At 41.6% G+C, this 20,883-nt stretch overlaps 1 protein-coding gene across 1 annotated transcript in view; it reads left to right on the plus strand.

The window, feature by feature from the left end:
- Positions 1-20,883, plus strand: part of LOC126235939 (zinc metalloproteinase nas-4-like) — a 130,443-nt gene that overhangs the window by 74,207 nt on the left and 35,353 nt on the right. Inside the window, exon 8 of the mRNA XM_049944910.1 lies at positions 15,903-15,971. Within this exon, the coding sequence (XP_049800867.1) occupies positions 15,903-15,971 (69 nt within the window). The remainder of the gene's footprint in view (positions 1-15,902; positions 15,972-20,883) is intronic.

Consider the following 20,883-nt stretch of genomic DNA (forward strand, 5'->3'; position numbering starts at 1 on the left):
TGAACGTGCCGGCACGGAGATCCGTACACTATGGCTGCTCAGGGGGAACTGGGTTCGGTCGCGGCGCCGGCCGATTTAAATACCCTCCGCCCGCGGCGCGCTCACTCCGCCGTCCGCGCCCCGCGCCACGGTCGCGCGGTGGAACAGATTGCGACGGCGTCTGAGATGACGTCGGTGTGATGGCTCTGTCCGCCGTGGTCGTCACAACTATACATTTGCTCGATTTACTCTTGATTAACCCAATCGCTGGTTCCCAAGCCTTGCTAAGATTATAGCCACAGTCACGATTTATGAGGTCGTCATTGGTGCGAATTTCGATGGCCTCTCTAACAACGCTGTCCCAGTATCTCGACGTCTGTACCAGAATCCTCGTGCGTTCATACTCCATAGCGTGATTTTCCGACAAACAATGTTCAGCGACCACCGACTTGCTCGGATACATCAGTCGAGTGTGCCGCTGGTGTTCACGGCATCGATCCTCGACGGTACGCATCGTCTGACCAATATACGACTTGCCACATTCACACGGAATCTGGTACACGCCGGCCTTCCTCAAACCGAGGTCATCTTTGGCGCTCCCCACCAGTGCACGAGTTTTATTCGGAGGACAAAACACCGTTCCGACCCGGTGTTTCTTCAAAATGCGGGCGATCTTCCCCGAGAGTGCGCCTGTATATGGGATAAACGCAGTGCCTACCTCCTCCCTCGTGATTTCATCCATATCCACAGGTTGTGCTGTAGTGGTTGGGCGGAGAGCACGTTGAATCTGCCACTCTGAGTACCCGTTTTTTCGAAACACAGTTCTCAGATGTTCCAATTCCTGGGGTAGACTCTCTGCGTCAGAGATAGTGCGCGCCCTATGTACTAGAGTTTTAAGTACCCCATTCCTCTGTGAAGGGTGATGGCAGCTGTCTGCGTGCAAATACAGATCAGTGTGCGTTGTCTTCCGATACACCCCATGACCTAGGGTGCTGTCAGGCCTTCTCTTGACCAAGACGTCAAGGAAAGGTAGTTTACCCTCCGTTTCAGTCTCCATAGTGAATTTGATTCACCAATGAATTTGATTCACCAATGACGACCTCATAAATCGTGACTGTGGCTATAATCTTAGCAAGGCTTGGGAACCAGCGATTGGGTTAATCAAGAGTAAATCGAGCAAATGTATAGTTGTGACGACCACGGCGGACAGAGCCATCACACCGACGTCATCTCAGACGCCGTCGCAATCTGTTCCACCGCGCGACCGTGGCGCGGGGCGCGGACGGCGGAGTGAGCGCGCCGCGGGCGGAGTGTATTTAAATCGGGCGCCGCCGCGACCGAACCCAGTTCCCCCTGAGCAGCCATAGTGTACGGATCTCCGTGCCGGCACGTTCACAGGAGCTCAGTCCGTCAGTTCACCTGATGATGGCGACATGTATGATCGCCGAAATATTGTGCCCGTTGGACACTGTAGACCGGCAGTACACCCGTGGATATTTTGATTAAATAAAATATAAGCTGAATAACAGGGAAACAATAGATTCCTACTGCACGTAATTAGTTATTAACAACAACATAGCTCGCGAGATATTCACTTCTAAACGCACACTACGTCTTCACTGTAGAAGCCACGGAAATCTCACGAGTTCACAAGTCTGCACTCCAAAGTATTTCTGTCTCTCGTGACCACGCGCAAGCCGCTCCACACTGCAAGTCTCCCTCGCGACCGTGCGTCCGCCGCGTCCAGCCCTCCTCCTGTCCCGTAGTGTCCAGAACTCCGCACTGCCCAGAACCACCCTCCATCCAGTCTCCCCATTCACGAGAGCTGTGATTGGCGAGAGTGCTCGCGCCGTGTCTTCAATCCAACGCACTCACACAAAAATAATGAAGCACATTCAAAGTACTGGATTTACATTTAAATAACTTGAAATTAAATAAATATCCCTACAGCTGGACCATAAACACGCTCTAACACACATTATTAGATACATAAACAAATTAAGTAAACATATATCAAAGGAAAAGAACAAAAGGTAGGCCAGTAGCCTAATGTCTCTGTGCTTTCTAAAACACAGTAAATATTTAACCAATTTCTTCATGATTGGTATATATCGGATATAAACAAAGACATAGATGAATAAATACATTTATAAGCATGCTGCAACTTTTTTTTCGCGTAACAGTGGAGTAGTTATGGCCTGACACGATCGATAGTAATCGTCCACTTTGACTTCCAATAACTCTTGTACTATTCAAGTTACATGCCTGTAATTCATACTAATTTAGGTTTACACTAATAGCTTTCTAAAGACATGGCGATCGACCAAATCGAATGAAGCGTTTATATTTTGGAAATTCGTTGCTTTGTGTTACTTGTATAATTTACCGTCAGATACGAAACTTTAAACTAATAAAGATATTGAAAATCTGATTACGCAACCAGAATCATCATGCAAATAATAATAATGTACATGTTTCTTTTTGAGGTATCACGATTCATCTGGCTACTATTAATTTCTATACGGTCTGTGCGACCACTGCTTCCTAAGAACTTAGAATATTTTCAGGGCACAACGACTCGCCTGTTATCTCACACAGTCAAATAAAAGAAAATTTAGTCCGTCCACTCTTTTCGAAGTGTGGTGAGTGATTGACTACCACAAAAAATGAGCAATATTCTCCTTCTGATTCTAATTTTTTGAAACTCTTCTCAAAAGCCTTATGATAAACGTGGATCATACCACTACTTAGACATTACCAATAGTCAATGCTAATGGATGACAACTGAGGCTGAAGATCTGTATTTTTCATTTTAATTTGTCAGTTTTCAAGGGTTAAAAGCAGATAAAGGCATGCTGTGTAGAAACAATCAGCATATCAGCTGCTTTCTATTTTTATTGTAAACTATAAATGAACTGTTAGGTATTAAGTTTTCTCTTCGTATTATGTCGCAAGTTTGTTGTGGCTCCTTCTGTTTCTAATCTTTTAAAACGAATGCAGCATTGTACTTCATTCATACTGCACTTTGTAAAATATTTGCAATGAAGGGGTGGTCACGTTCTGTAATACACGTGATGTCCGACGACGACAGTGAGAAACTAACATATAGACCAGAGGGGCCTAACATCTAGTAGGCCACGCCACATGCTAACAGGTATATAATTGTCTCAGAAGGGCTGTGTCAGTTCTTATGCCATTTGTTTGTCGCTCGTTTCAGTCCTTATTGTTATTAAAATAGCACTGAAAAATACCAGTTATTCAGAACCAAAATACCGTTATCGGTTTTAACTGGCCGGTTCTTTTCCATCCCTAGCCCCACGCCGTCGGGGCATTCAAAGCCGTGTGACTCTTCACACCACACTACATGCAACCAGTCAGCTGGGGACCAGTTTTTGCGTTGTCTGGCCAAATGTAGACGTGCAGCTTTATGTACCTACTCTCTCTCTGTCACACACACACACACACACACACACACAGTAACATGAACATAGTATTCCTACAAACAAAGTTTCCAACACTCCACAGCGACAAGAAGCAACAATTAAGACGTATTTCAGATCAGTACAAAACATACATCCATAACACATCCAACCACCCAACAAGTCATAAACATTAAAGTTTTACACTCATGCTCCAGAGGCTGAAAATAACACCTCTCAAGCCCCTAAGTACACACATGAACTAAAAATAAGCTAACAAATTGCTGTTGAAAATGAGTACAAAACAGACACCATAAACCATCTCAACAACAAAATAAACATGAAAGGTAAGAGAAGTGCCACACAAGTGCACATCCAAAGAGGCAGAACACAGGCAACACAACAGACCACATTTCGTCAGAAAAAACAAATGTTACACACTAACATAATGTACACAATAAACAATGGAAATATCATGTGAGTAGGACCTTCCATTGGGTAGACCATTCGCCGGGTGCAAGTCTTTCGATTTCACGCCACTTCGGCGACTTGTGCGTCTATGGGGATGAAATGATCATGATTAGGACAACACAACACCCAGTCCCTTTGCGAAGAAAATCTCCGAGCCAGCCGGGAATCGAACGCGGGCCCTTTTAATTGACATTCTGTCACGCTGACCACTTTTTTTTGCCATTTGTTCGGTATTGTTCGTTGCATTTGGTATGAGCGAACGTCACAAGACATCCGTTCAAGTTGATTGTTGATTCGTTTACTCAGTTTTTTTATTAAAGAGGGCATGCAGCCCTTTGACCGAACACACTGAGCTACCGTCCCCGCATCACACATCTACCAGGGGCGGACATAATAAACAATAATAAAATAATATATAGAGCCGGAAATGTAATGAAGAAGCAAGGGATCCTTGTAGCATTCAGAGCAAACGACGCATTACAAGAAAGACTAAGATCAGACAAAGGAACTCCAGACAATTTCAGCAATGCAAGAATATACCAACTCACATGTAACTCCTGTCAAACCCAGTACACAGGGCAAACTTGCAGAAACTTTTGAAGAAAATACTCAGAACACATGAGATCTCGAAACAGTAAAAGCAGAATTCCGCGTTGGCAGAAGGATTAATAAATGAAATCCACAATCCTACAAATATCGAAACTGATCTCACATCCTAAAACACAACAACAATTTACACCAGAAATTAACTTTAGAAATAAATTATTACATACGAAAGACTATAGTGAAAGGAAAAACGTATTAAATGAAGCACAACGCTTTGCAACAACACACTCTTCGTTGCCTTAAGAGAACTGACGCAGGACACAGAAGAGAAATGAAATACACACACACACACACACACACACACACACACACACACACACACACACACTTAAACGCATGATTACCCCCCACCCACCCAAATCCCACACAGAGACCTACGTAAGGAACAGAAATAGTCAGAATTCGAACTAAGAACACAGGAATTTCCTAACAGGGTACACAGGTCACACGGGAGCTCTGAAGAGTGACATCACACATTCAAATTTCGCAGAGCATTTAACTGTGAACCAAAATTTGCTTGCAATACATCTCGCGACACACACCAACATTAAGATTAATTATGACCAATCTGAAAAGATACAACTACTGGATATAAAGTCCGCCTTTTGAGTAAAACACAGTTTCTTCATGTGACCGAAACATGTTTCATCACCTCTGTGCCGTTATCAGTTGGTTTTCATTAGTGAAATCCGTTTTCCTTTTGGGAAAATGTTCACGTTTCACATATTTCAATAAAGAAAACCCACTGATAATTCGCAGAAATGGCGCGTTGGATGATACTCCAGAATTTAGATACACACGCTCTTCATTTCGACATTTTATTTAGCTGACCATCATTATGTATTTAGATGCCTTTTCCCGTGTTCATTATGCATGACTTCTTTTTACTTATTTTGGCTTCAGACAGTAATTTATACTTGAATATAATCTCCAGAGCTGTGTGTACCTCTTCTTCACATCGGATCAAGAAGCCTATATAGTCTGCATACGCATTACACACAATTTTTCCATTTCATATACAATCCTTGTAATTTTTCTGATAGAGTGGCAGCAAAGATTCGACAGCAATGGTGACAAGCGCCGTGGTGATCGAGCATCCCTGTCGCATGGAGTCGTTTCTCTTTATCTCTGTGTTAGTTGTCCATTGACTATATTATTTGGCTACACCACTGCATAAGATATTTTGTATGATACTGGTTAATTGGCACGGGAGACCCATCGTGCGAAGATGGTGGTAAGCAAAAATTGCTCCATCAAACGGTTTCTCTAAATCTAGGAAGACTATTGCGCACTTTATTTGAAAAGGTTATGTATTCAAAAAAATGAAGGATTGTCTTGTCACTTCCGAAGCTCATTTGGTACTGCCCAGGCTGTTGTGTCCATCGCAGTTTTCAGTCTTTTCACTAATAACTGCACCATAACTTTGTAGTCGCCATTCAAGAGGCTCATTGCCTTTAGATTCCCAACAGTTTTTTCTTCTCTTTTTCGGTACTGAGACTATCATTTCCTCTAGGAGCACAATCGGAATCCCACTGTTTAGATTTATTATCTCGTTACAACTGCACAGCAGTTTAGTCTTTCTTTGTGTTTTGGACTTTGTAAGGTAGTGTCTTTGTCCCAGTCCTCATCAATTTCCATAGTGAAGTTTTATATTTCCTCGGCACCGAGTTCTCTTCATTCATTGTTTGATAGTATGTATTGAGCATCTTCATTGGAGAATTGTTGGTCTTTAGTGCTATGAGTAGGTTGAATATGGCGGTTTGTATCGTATCGTGAGAATTTTCCCATCGTTTGGTTTAAGTTCAGTGAAACTATCGTAACAGATGGTATATCAACATTTAATCTTCATCTATCTTGTCCGCGGTCTAGATCTTATTTTGTTGCCTCTTCAGTGGTATTAGTTTTGCTATAATTTGTTTTATCTTCGCATAATTTCCTATTACTTGTTCTTCTGAAAGGTGCAGATCTCTGAGGCAGCTATAACAGAATTCCGTTGTCTTTCTATGCCACATACTTTTATCTCTTGAATGCGACATGATAATCCAAGTTGCGTGTCATGCTTCAATTCCTAAGTATCAGTCAACTGTAGTGCAAGGATTAGATTGTCTAATAACGTCGATTTGTTAAGGTTAGTTGTCTGGTCCTTAAGACGGAAGATCCGGTTAAACCCTCCTGCGAGGATAATTTTTTCTTGAATTCTGCGCATTTTTTAAGGCTTGGTCCTTAAGACTGAGTTACTGTTACTGTCGTCTTCAGACTGATTTGATGCAGCTCTACGTGCCGTTCTATCCCGTGCGAGCCTCTTCTTCATCTCTAAATAACTCTTGCAACCTCTACGATTCTTACCCCCCCCCCCCCCCCCCCTACTCCCTCCCACACTTCCTTCACTACTAAACAGATGATCCAATGATGCTTCAGAATGTGTCCTAGCAGCCGATCCCTTCTTTTGATCAAGTTGTGACACTAATTTCATGTCTCCCCAATTCTGTTCAGTACCTCCTCATTAGTTACGTGGTCGACTCACCTAACCTTCTAAATTCTTCTCAAACACCACGTTTCGAAAGCTTATATTCTCCTTTTGTCTATACTGTTTATCCTCCATGTTTCATTTCCACACATGGCTACACTCCAGACAAAAATCTTCAGAAGAGACGTCCTTACACTTAAATCTATATTCAATGTTAAAAAATATCTTTGCTTCAGAAACGCTTTTCTTGCCATTGCCAGTCTACATTTTATATCCTTTCTACTTCGGCCTTCATTATTTTGCTGCCCAAATAGCAAAACTCATCTACTACTTTAAGTGTCTCATTTCCTAACCTAATTCCTTTAGCATCACCTGACTTAATTAGCCTACATAGCATTACCCTCGTTTTGCCTTTTTTTATGTTCATCTTACATTCACCTCTCAAGACACTGTCTATTCGTTCAACTGCTCTTCCAAGTCTTTTGCTGCCTCTGACAGAATTACATTGTCATCGGCAAACCTCAAAGTTTTTGTTTCTTCTCCCTGAACTTTAATTCTTGCTCCAAATTTTTCTTTGACTTCCTTTACGGCTTGTTCAATTTACAGATTGAATAACATTGGGGATAGGCTACAACCCTGTCTCACACACTTCTCAACCGTTGCTTCCCTTTTAGGCCCCTCTACTCTCATAACTGCCGTCTTGTTTCTGCACAGGTTGTAAACAGCATTTCGCTCATTGTCTTTTACCCCCTCAATCTTCAAAATTTCAGTAAACATTGTCAAAATTAAAACTCTGAAACTGCTAAAACGTAGGTCTGCCATTCCTTAATATACCTTCTAAGATAAGTCGTATGTTCAGTACTGCCTCGCGTGTTCCTACATTTCTCCGGAATCCAAACTGATCTTCCCCGTGGCTGGCTTCTAACAGTTTTTCCATTCTGCTGTAAAGAATTCGTGTTAGTATTTAGCAACCGTGTCTTATTGAACTGATAGTTCAGTAATTTTCGCACCTGCCAGCAATTGCTTTCTGTGGAATTGGATTACATTCTTCTTGAAGTCTAAGGGTATTCTGCCTGTCTCATACAGTTTGCGCACCAGATGGAAGAATTTTGTCATGGTTGGCTTTCCCAAGGCTATCAGCAATTCTGACGGAATATTCTCTACCACTGGGGCATTGTTTCGACTTACCATAGATCTTTCAGAGCTCTGTCAAATTCTTCTCATAGTATGATATCTCCCATCTCATTTTCATCTACGTCCACTTCCATTTCTGTAATATTGCCATCAAGTTCATCTCTCATGTATAGACCCTCTATATACTCCTTCCATCTTCAGTTTCTCTTCTTTGCTCCGATAAGGACTTCCGCCGCGCAGCTGGCTGCTTGGAGTCACTGGTCCAGCCGCTAGCAACTGTGCAACAAACACGGGCCCTAGTATTACTAGGTCCGTGTTGCACGAAAACTCTTTTTGCGGCATATTGCCGTGTTTTCTATTTGTTCGTTATACGTGTTAGGATCTCGGGGAGGTGAGCGGATTTTATCTTGTATTTTATCTTCTTCTTCATTAGAGTTACTGTTGTTAAAATTTTCTTATCTTTACTGTCTTTTTTTTGTCTTTATTGTCTTTTTCTTATCTTTATTGTCTTTTCTTATCTTTTCTTATCTTTATTGTTTTTAGGTGGTTATTGGAAGAGGTGGTTATTGGTCGCGCCAGACCGCTCGTGAGATTTTTTTTTTTTTAAATTAAAAGTAGTTACATTTGTTTCTTTTTGAACGTCGTGATTAAGGACGCTTGGCGCTGGGTATCGCTGGGCGTTGGCTTGCTACGTTTACTTGTATTAACGTGAATAGCAATGCCTCCGACGTTCTCTACTTTAATAAATGATAATTAGCTCTTGATATTCATACAGCTACTTCTAAATCCTTCCATTTGGCCTCTGTCCACTCTTGTTTGGCTATTTTTCACTTCCCCTCAATCTCATTTTTTAAACGTCTGTATTCGCTTTCGCCTGCTTCAGTTGCAACATCTTTGAAATTTCTCTTCTCATCAATGAAATTAATTATTTCTTGTGTTATCCAAAGATTTATAATAGGCCTTGTCTTTTCATGTATTTAACCCTCTGTTGCCTTCACTGTTTTATCACTTAAAGCTACGCATTCATCTTCTACTGTACTCTTTCCTTTTCTAGTCAACTACTGCCTAATGCTCCTTCTGAAATTCTCAGCAACCTCCGGTTCTTTCAACTTATCTAGGTCCCATCTCCTTACTTTCCTTCCTTTTTGCAATTTCTTCAGTTTTAATCTACTGTTCATAACCAATAAATTGTGGCCAGAGTCCACATCTGTTCCTGGATATGTCTTCCAATTTAAAGTCGGGTTCCTAAATCTCTGTATGACCACTGTATAATGAATCTGAAAATTTACGATCTCTCCATGTCTCTTCCACGTGTACAACATTAATTTATGATTCTTAAACCAAGCGTTAGCGATGATTAAATTATGCTCTGTGCAAAATTCTACCAGGTGGCTTCCTCTTTCATTCCTTTGCCCAAGTCCATGTTCACCTACTATTTTTCCTTCTCTTCCTTTTCCTGCTACCGAATTCCAGTTCCCGGTATCAACTTAATTTTCATCTCCTTTAACTAACTGAATAATTTCTACACAGTTAAAAGTCTCCTGCGAAGATGATACTTCCATAAGATTTTCCGAAAGAAGGAACTGTTTCACCTTTAAAGAACTCCGCAATCTTGTGCTTATTATTACTTCTGGACTGTGCATAGATATTGTTGATTTTGCTTTTGTGGAAGGTACCGGCGATTCCTCTACTGTCTGGGAGCTGTTCTGTTTCTCTTAATGGTATTCCTCCCCTTTTGAGGGTGGCCATGCCCGTTGTTTCCAGGTTTCATTATGGCATTACAGTCCCTTAGTTTTTCTAATTGGATATACGCTACTTTCTGCAGCAAGGCTGTGTCTATTTCTGCAGAGGATAAGAAATCTTGCAGATTATTTAACTGTAACGCTGAATGTACTCCAATGATATTTACTGTCTCAACTCTATTCGCTTGTAGTGACTTCATATACTGTCTCTCTGGCTGGAGTTAATACTCGCCGTTGTAGAGTCAGTTAGGTGCTCTCTTTCTGATTTCTGCTCCAGTTAAGTGTTGTCCTCTCTCAGCATCTAGTGTACTCGTTGGCAGAGTAATGCTTCTTTTATTGCTTCAGGTATCTCCATCACATCTGTATCGTCGAGGGTTTCCTCAGTTTCGTCTGGACACTCCCCTCTGCACGTTACTTTGGACTTTTTCTTTGTTATTTCCGTTCTGTTCCAAGAACACAGGCCAGCAAAAAATTTTTTTTGAAGAACTATTTTGATAGCTGATTTTCATAGATTTTTGTGTGATGACTCCAAAAGTAGCCTTTGATTTTTTGTACCACCCATAGTTTTCGAGCAATATGCTTTTTATGATATAGTATAAAAATCCTGTGCTATACGGTAAATGGGGAAATTAATAAAACATTTTGTTACTACGTAAGCATGGTTTGTATTTACAATAAGCTACTTAAAACAATGGTATGTGTTAATAGAGGTTTCGCTTGTCACCTGGAATTGGTTTGTATTTTCTTTCTTTTTTTTTCTTTGAAGCTTCTTGTGTAGACTTTTCTACGATAAGTCGCTTGCTGAACTTCTCGGTGAAGTTACCAACGGTAGTCCCCCATCATGTTGTTGTTCCAGCGGCCTTGGTAGCGTTTTTCCATCACTTTAATGTACTGGTGAAAACGCTTTCCTTGTTCCTCACTAACATCTCCTTTGTTGTCCTGGAAGTAATTAAGGTGACTGTTCAAAAAGTGAACTTTCAGGCTCATTGAACATCCTTAAGTTTTAAACTTCTTTAACATTGTAGCTATAATATAAACATATTTTGGGTCTTTTTCATGTCCTAAGAACTTTGTAACGACTTGCTTGAATGATACCCATGCTTCTTTCTCATTTAAGGTCATTGTGGATACAAAGTTAACATCAAACATCAATTTTCTAATGTCAGGTCCGACAAAGACGACTTCTTTTAGTTTAGCTACTGAAAGGTGTGGAAACTTTTGGCAGAGATACTTAAAACATGGTCCATCTTTAGGCAAAGCCTTTACAAACTGTTCCATTAGGCCCAACTTTATATGTAGAGGCGACTGGAGTAGGTTTTTTGGATCTGAAAGGTTTTTGTATAGAGTGTTCTTCTCACCAGGTTTCAAAGGCTCCCTCACAAGCCAATTCTTTCTGTGCCAGTGTTGATCCCCAGCCCCACTGTCGCACTCACACAAGAAACATGGAAATTTGTAAAGCCACCTTGCTGACCAAGGAGCATGCATGTTACTTTTAGATCGCCACGTATCATCCACCCATGAGCAGAATAGGCTATTTTCTTTAGCACTATTTCTAGGTTTTCATAGCTTTCTTTCATATGTACAGAATGTCCAACAGGTATAGATGCATATATGTTACCCTTGTGTAATAATACAGCTTTAAACTAGTCTTCCTTTTTGTATTCAATACCAAACTCATTCATCAACAATTCACTAAATCACCTTCTTGTTGAAAAAAGGTGGAAAATTGCTGCTCTCTCTTTCTATACATGTATGTGTTGGTTCCAACTTCCAACAAGTTCTTTTCTTTTAATCTAGAGCCAAGCCATTCAGCTTTTTCTTTCGTTAAGCCCAGACCCCTAACCAAATCGTTAAGCTCGGTCTGAGTAAACAGTTTGGGGGTCTAGACTTTCTTTATCATAATGTAATTCATCATCATCTGGTTCATCTAAATCACATTGTACATCAGAAAATGCTTCTGCTGGAATAGAATTTAAATCATCTGGTGTTTCAGGAACCGGCAAATCCGCACCATGCCCTACTGGTCGGATGGCGGACAGAAGGTTATGGTAGCTTATTACCTTCTTGTTTTTCGAATTATGCCCAGTAATATCAACACTGCTAAAGTAGCAATCATCAGAATGATTTTTTGGCTCCCTCCACATCATAGGAACAGCAAATCTAAAGGTCTCCTTCTTGGACCATTTTCTCATATCTTCAACACACACTTAACATACCATGTACGTCACCCAAGATTTATTTTGATCACCAAGTTTAGATCCACCGTATGATAGATAAACATTTTTCACAAAGTCTGTAATGTTCCTTTGGTGTTTTTAATCACAAATTCACCGCAAATGTAACAAAAACTTTCAGCTGAGTTTTTACAACAAACATTTTTTTTAGACATTGTACTGAGCACATGTACAGGAAATGGGAAAGTGAGGTTAGGTTGACAGTAAACAAAACACCATCTGTTAACACAAAAATAGAATCGACCTGTAACCTCCCCCTTACTAATCGACCGATCCAGCTTGAGATATAAATTATCATCGTGGATCGCGTGTTTACCTAATGGAATTTTTCTAATTGCATAAGGCTATCTTTCCCCAAGAATTAATACCAATAACTAAAGGGTAAGTGTACAACCGATCTTACTGATAGAAAAGTCTAATTACTTTTTCTATTTTTAGTAAATTGAACAGGGCTACAATTTGGAAAAATGAAAGTTATTTTGTGCATTCACTCACGAACAACACTGTACGGAAAAGGGGTACCACTGATCATGAATCCAAAAGTTACACTAATGAACGAAAAGGAAATAATTACGGTCGCCAGCCCACAAGGGCGATTTACATCCAAAATTCTGTACAAGATGATGGGAAAGAAAAACATTTATTATTAAACACTGACGTGGCAACTGAAGGATGACACGTTTTTTGACACTAATTTTAAGTATGTAATGATAAAGAAAACTGAGAAGTCACTTTTACTTTAAGTTTGTCATTAAATTTTGAAAAAGGCAATCGAGTAATGATTTGAAAATATCCACTTAAGCTGTATGTTAGTATTGAACTTCGTTACGTGAACAGTGACTTTCAGAGATCTCAACATAACGTCATCAAAGAAATTTAGAGAAAGGCAAGCACTTTTTACTTTGCAGCTACTCAGTTTTCAAATTGGATTTCATATTATTGTCTGAACAACTGAGCCCTTTTTTTTTTACTGACCTGAACAGAATTAAATACCAGAATACCCGCTCTCTCCGCGCGCTCTGCGCAACAACCTCCTACCCAAAGATTTTATAACGCACAAGCACTGCTATTATCGTTGCTAGTCGATGCAAAAAGCAATTCCTTCGCCTTTTTCCCAGTGCTTATAAGTTTCACAGTAAAACACAGATAAATGAAACGTCAACAGACTTTTACCTAAATGTAGACATACAGTGAAGCAATGTCCTTACTTATTAAAAGAAAGCATTTAAATTACAAATATTTACATACAATTAAAAAGAAATTTACATATCGGTAGCAGGTGCCATGCATCCTGCGTTTTCGGTGTTAAAGACCTTTTTTTTTTTTTTTTTTTTTGCCAGAAAATGTTTTTCAGCAGTGCTACCAACGTCATCTACATTCATTACACCTCCTTTTATTAGATTATTTTAACTAGATATAAGCTGTTAAATTCTTTAAAAAATCGCTTAATTTAATAACTAACTGTAAAATGCGAAGAAATGGTGGGTGATACAGATTTTTAAGTATCATATTTGGATTTCCCACCCTAAAAAACATAAGAATAATGTATTATCAACAAAAAAGTTTTTCCATCGTTGGCCTGTGGAATTATGGCCGAAGTTTTTCCTTCCTGCAAACATCCTGCCAGTTGTACTTAAGGAGGAAAGTCTTTTTTCGCTCTGAATTGCGTTTAGCACACCTGTTGTCATGTTGTATTTCCAGAGGTTTGCTCCATCTGCTTGTCTCCGACTCTTTGAGCTTTACATTAGTACAGTGTCTGAATTTACAGTGTCGGTAGAGTTCGACCAATGTTGCATCCACATATTGCGACTACCTTTATACAACGGCTATACGATTTACTAGAGTCCTGGTCCAGCACGAATTTTTATATGTTAGCAGTTTGTGTAGCCGTTGTAAAATCGTATGTGCAATTTGCGAATGCATTTCGTAGTCTTTTAGCTTGCTTACATAGTAGTTCACCTATGTGTTCAGTGCCTTGGTGGGCTATATGCCGCTTCTAATTCCCCTTCGTTTTTGGAGACGATCTTCCGGTTATGTTTTCAGATTGTCTTGTGGCAGGTTTTGATTGCTGGCTCAGGTTGTGGTGAATCATGGATGCGTACTATGTATTCAAAAGTGATTTTCATCGGTTCTTGGGGCTAGGATTCGGTCGCATATAGTTATAGTCTAACTTTTCTTTCAATATATGTATTCGTGTTGGTAGTGACATTATAGCATTATACAACAAATCTCCTTAAATTGAATACTTGCTGTCTACAATAGCAAGGCGCTTAACTCACCCATGGCAGTGTTGTTGACAGCAGACAGCAATGAAACGCGGCTGGTCTGCGCACAACTGTTACGACATGCAGACTGACTGACCACTCGGCTAGGGAAGGCGGACAAGATAAGGGTACTCTCCTAGCATTTGCTGATGTGGAGGAAGCTTCCGTTAATGTATGGTGAAATAAGGTATTCACCATCCTTAGAAGATTACGGCTAAAGTATGGAGACAGACGAATAATACACAACGTACACGAAACACATAGGTGTAATTATAGAAGGTCAAAAGAGACAGGTTCGCCTTAAGAAGTGTGCAAGCCAGGATTACAGCTTATCACCACTGTTGTTTAAATTGGGCGTCGAAGAAGAAACCAACGAAGTCAGGAAGCGTTTCATAACGCAATTACAAGTTCCGGGGAATAGTTAAAAACGCTAAGGTTTTCAGATGACATAGCATACCCGCCCTGGCCACGTGTAAGGAAGACTTGGTAAAACACCTGTTGAAAGGAATGGATAGCATACTTTATGCGTCATGTCGCTTAAGGATAGACGGAACAAAGGCGAAAGTGATGAAGAGTAGGAGAAAGGAGCATAATAAGTTGCTTAACCTCGGAACTGATAATGTCTCAGTTGTGGAAGTATCCTCCAGTCTACGAATCGAGATTACACAGAAGAGCAGAAGCAACGAAGGTATAAGCAGTCAGATGGTGCAGAGGAGGAGAGATTTCTTGTGTTAAAGAGCACTAATGATATCATATAGGAAGTTTCTGCAAGTGTACGTTCTGAGCACAGCGTCGTGTGAAAACTGATCCTGGTAGTCAGGAGAATGAGGAACTGGAAGCATTTGAAGTGTGATGCTGTCAAAGAGCGTTAAAAACTTTAGTGGATAGACAACCTGCTAAAAGGAAAGTGTGAGGATAGAAATAGATGGAGAGCAACTACCAGAAGAAGAGACAGGTTAGTGAGACATCCAAGAAGATTAACCTGCACTGGGAGGAGCAGTGCAAGAGATAAATACCACAAGTAAACCGAGACTAGAAGAGATTATAGAGCTTGAGGGTATTTTTGTTCTGTCGTTACAACTACAAAAATGCGTGATTTGTTTCACCAGGCGCGTTTCCCTTTATTGAGGTAAAGCATTATCAGTGGTCTGTAATTACGTTATTTATATTTTGATTTGCCTTTAGATCGAAAAACAGTTCGTTGTGTGGCCATTGTGTCTGCAGTTGCTTTACAACTCTTGAGTGTATTTTTGTTGCAAATCAAAATGTAAATAATTTAATTACAGACCACTGGTAATGTTTTACCGCAATCAAGCGAAACGCGTCCGGTGAAAAAAGTCACTCATTTTACGACAGAACAAAAATACCCTCAAGAATTGTAAAACAACTACGGTCGCTATGGGCACACAAATGAAGAATTTAGATTATAGAGTGTTGTAGATGTGACGTAGTGACGAAGAGGTCAACCCAAGGTAGGAAACACAGCATACCAGCCTAAACACTGATAACTTAAAAAACCAATAGTCTAACTACTATTTACACAAAGAGTGAGCATGACTATCTTTGCCCGTTTTACTTTGTCGCAGGTTATGAGCGCCAGTTCAAGAAGCATAGTTGGCACATAGCACAAAGCCTCGGCCTGCCGTATGACACTGGTAAGTCTAATATAAAAACCTGACAGATAGCAGCGCTTTCATCTTACTGTGTAATATGATGTTTCCAAGTTATACACAGCATATATAAATTTAAGTATCAGCTTATGTGCACAACTCTTACGCAATGAGACAGAAAGCAATCGCGCAATGTCTGTAGTTTGCAAGAAACGACAGAGCTTCACATCCTGTCAATGTTATTAAAGGCAAAACACCGACATTGCTGTCTCAGGACCGAAAAGATGCTTGCATGGCTTTGTCGAAGAGCCGTTCGCTCATTCAATTTCTAAGTTTGTGGTAATTTCCTATGGGACCAACTGCTGAGGTCATCGATCCTTAGGCTTACACACTACTTAATCTAACTTAAACTAATTTACGCCAAGCACAACACACACACCCATGCCCGAGGGAGGACTCAAACCTCCGACGGGGGGAGCTGCGCGGACCGTGGCAAAGCGCCCTAGACCGTGCGACTACCCCGCGCGGCTCGGTCATTCACCTCAGGGTGTTAGAGACGTCGCGGTATACCGAATGTGCACGGCTGGGCAGCATTTCAAGCCTGCTCCTACTGAACTCTGCTAATTGGTTACGGAATGTTCTGACCGATATCATGCAACCATTTCCTGTGACATTTTTATTTCTTGTGCTGCGATTAACTAACATAATTATCTTCACTGGAGTGCGTTTATCGACGCATTTAGTATTGTGTTAAAAGAGAGAAATCTTTGAATCCTGCAGTTTTTCGCAATATTATGCTTGAATGTATTACGTATTTTTACACATAATTCTCAGTAGCAAGAGATAAATGCTACTTAAGTCGTTATCTTGTAGGCTCGATCTAATCTGAAATTGTTTTCATTATGTCTCGTCTGGGAGGAGACAGCTGATACGACGTAAGCAATTTTTTTTTTTTTTTTTTGTATGTGTAGACAAGGACGCTAAATAAGGTAGCCAGAAGATTCAGAAATGTTAAAGATGTAACGAAAAGTCAGTGTACAAAGGAGTTAAGCTTTATTGTGTAACGGATGTTTCTGATACTAAATACACTCCTGGAAATTGAAATAAGAACACCGTGAATTCATTGTCCCAGGAAGGGGAAACTTTATTGACACATTCCTGGGGTCAGATACATCACATGATCACACTGACAGAACCACAGGCACATAGACACAGGCAACAGAGCATGCACAATGTCGGCACTAGTACAGTGTATACCCACCTTTCGCAGCAATGCAGGCTGCTATTCTCCCATGGAGACGATCGTAGAGATGCTGGATGTAGTCCTGTGGAACGGCTTGCCATGCCATTTCCACCTGGCGCCTCAGTTGGACCAGCGTTCGTGCTGGACGTGCAGACCGCGTGAGACGACGCTTCATCCAGTCCCAAACATGCTCAATGGGGGACAGATCCGGAGATCTTGCTGGCCAGGGTAGTTGACTTACACCTTCTAGAGCACGTTGGGTGGCACGGGATACATGCGGACGTGCATTGTCCTGTTGGAACAGCAAGTTCCCTTGCCGGTCTAGGAATGGTAGAACGATGGGTTCGATGACGGTTTGGATGTACCGTGCACTATTCAGTGTCCCCTCGACGATCACCAGTGGTGTACGGCCAGTGTAGGAGATCGCTCCCCACACCATGATGCCGGGTGTTGGCCCTGTGTGCCTCGGTCGTATGCAGTCCTGATTGTGGCGCTCACCTGCACGGCGCCAAACACGCATACGACCATCATTGGCACCAAGGCAGAAGCGACTCTCATCGCTGAAGACGACACGTCTCCATTCGTCCCTCCATTCACGCCTGTCGCGACACCACTGGAGGCGGGCTGCACGATGTTGGGGCGTGAGCGGAAGACGGCCTAACGGTGTGCGGGACCGTAGCCCAGCTTCATGGAGACGGTTGCGAATGGTCCTCGCCGATACCCCAGGAGCAACAGTGTCCGTAATTTGCTGGGAAGTGGCGGTGCGGTCCCCTACGGCACTGCGTAGGATCCTACGGTCTTGGCGTGCATCCGTGCGTCGCTGCGGTCCGGTCCCAGGTCGACGGGCACGTGCACCTTCCGCCGACCACTGGCGACAACATCGATGTACTGTGGAGACCTCACGCCCCACGTGTTGAGCAATTCGGCGGTACGTCCACCCGGCCTCCCGCATGCCCACTATACGCCCTCGCTCAAAGTCCGTCAACTGCACATACGGTTCACGTCCACGCTGTCGCGGCATGCTACCAGTGTTAAAGACTGCCATGGAGCTCCGTATGCCACGGCAAACTGGCTGACACTGACGGCGGCGGTGCACAAATGCTGCGCAGCTAGCGCCATTCGACGGCCAACACCGCGGTTCCTGGTGTGTCCGCTGTGCGGTGCGTGTGATCATTGCTTGTACAGCCCTCTCGCAGTGTCCGGAGCAAGTATGGTGGGTCTGACACACCGGTGTCAATGTGTTCTTTTTTCCATTTCCAGGAGTGTAGTTATCAAGTTACGGTGTTTTATTACTGCATGTTTCATACGTTCCTTACAAGTGGAGTTCCCCACATCGAACGGCTATAATCGAAAAAAAATTATTTTAAAATATGAAGTTCTGTCCGTTCCAAGTTCTGTATTTACAAGTTTGAAGGATAACGAATGGATTTTAGATGCACGAGTTGCCGAAAAAATCCTTGTTAAAGGAGTTATGTGCAGCAGATTCCCAAAACTCATATGTTAGATATTGTGAAACGAAAAGCTAAACGTTTGCTTAAGACAATACCTGTTACCGCATGGAGAAGTTACAAAGCCATGTTTTGCAAAAACAGTAGTTGCTTTCTGTCGTACGTTCTTCCCTTATTCGTCTTCGAAGTATAAATGTGGAGTTTCAGTGAAATGATTAAAACACAGCGGAATGAAACAATTTGTACACCTGATACTCGAACGTTCGACATAATTTTCGGTATATCGGCAGGGCAGTAGTACAGTAACAAAAGCCAGTGTGATGACATTATCCAAATCCTTACCTCGATCGGTTCCATCTAACCAGACACAACTAATTGTAAAAGACGTAACGAGTTATGTACTGAACACGGTGCTAACTGGACTGACATTTCTGGAATATGATGTATCCATAATTGTGTCAATTATTGTTATTGTTGTTATTATTAATATGTGCAGTTAATGTACTTCATCTATGGTAATGTAAACTTACTAAAATTAGTAAGTTATCATTATAGTAGATGAAGTACGTTAACTGTAAATTCTACTACTACATGAATACATGATATTTCAGAAATGTTAGTCTAGTTGACGCTGTGTACATTATATTCCTCGTTACGTCTTCATTATGCGAATAATGAATCCTCACAGAAATGTGTGGCACCAGAATTAAACGAATCTGGAGAAGAAGTTGAATGGATTGGAGAAAAGCAGATACATATTAAAAATACCTACAATCCTCCGCTTGCGAACAAAGTTTTATAGAGTATTTCCATTGGTTTTAAGGTAACGACAGAAATGGAAACCCTCCTCTCAAATATTCCCTACTGAGGATCATTATGCCCCCCTCACAGCTTCATAACGGATCAAATGGAGGTGGGAGGGTGGGGGAGAGGGGGAAGCTTTTCAGCCACTCACTAAAACGTAAGTACCACAATTATGATGTAGATGACAATGATTACAGGAATTACTTAATAGTGATGGCTGGTGGTAAGATCGAAATTGAGAAAACAACTATGTCTGCGTACACTGGACGGATTTTCCATGAAAGTTTTTCGTTAATTTCTTGTCTCAGCTCACCTCTTACAGGTCCTGCCTGCGCAAATGAACACATGCTTCCATCACAGATATATGTATGTCGTAGTCGCAAGGTTGCGCTGAGAATTACTGGTTCGTCTCTAGGTGAAGAAAAAGAACTTATTCATCAATATTTGGCCGGTAAAGTGAAGTGAGTTGGTAGCGTACAGTTCCTGACTATCAATCTTCGCGTCAATATCCTCAATTAAATCCAAAAGCTGTCTTCAGTGTCCCATGGGATGAGGGGAGGAGAGTTGCATGGGGGTATTAAAGTCTATGGCTCCCTTCTTGGATTTTTATTTATATAAATTTTATGACATACGACTACTGCAATACTGTAAGTTTTTAATGCAGCGTTCTCACATATTCACGGATCATATAGCTACGTTATCGGCTAATTATTAATTGCAATGAATAATAATAAACATTTGATAGTGATTCTATTCCCCCTTGCGTTTGCAGATGTCAGTGTACTAATGACTGAAAGTAGATAAAACCTCGTTACGTGGATACTACATACAAAGGCATGGCATTAAAGGCACAACCCTAAATTAGTCAGGGGAGGAGAAATCACCTGGACATCAATAAGATGGAGAACGAAAAGATGCTACCAGTAGTCAAAGATTTGACATTCCAAAGAACGGACAGCTGTAAATACCTGAGAAGATTTTCAGTGAATGCAAAGCTCGAAAGCCGAAATTAAGGCGTGAGCAGCGACGAATGGGTTGAACGATTTTAAAGAGAACAGGAAAGCAAGCACTTTCTGATATTCCGCAGTTTTATTTATCCATAATCAGGTGTTCGGCTTCGGAGGTCATCATCAGTTGACAACTGAATGTCCGCAACCGGAGAATACGTGTCTCCTCCACTTCTGACTCCAATCCCGAGCCGGGGTCGCGTTGTTGTCAGGAGGTCGAGTGCAGAGCGGGGGTGAGTTATCCTGTAGAGGACCGGGCCGCCAATGAAACGTCATTCAATCGACAATCATTTATTGGCGAGAGTTTTACAATCTGTCTTCTTCCCAGCACTATCGAGCAGCGACCGTACTGAGTCCGCGCTGCTTGAAAGCGCGGACAGCACGTCAGTGTCCGGCGAGGAACTTGCTGAGCACAGGTGCTGACGATGCCTAAGGTGTTTGCCACAGCCCCGTTG

This window comes from Schistocerca nitens, chromosome 1, assembly GCF_023898315.1.
Source record: "Schistocerca nitens isolate TAMUIC-IGC-003100 chromosome 1, iqSchNite1.1, whole genome shotgun sequence".
In the NCBI taxonomy this organism is placed as follows: Eukaryota; Metazoa; Arthropoda; class Insecta; order Orthoptera; family Acrididae; genus Schistocerca; species Schistocerca nitens.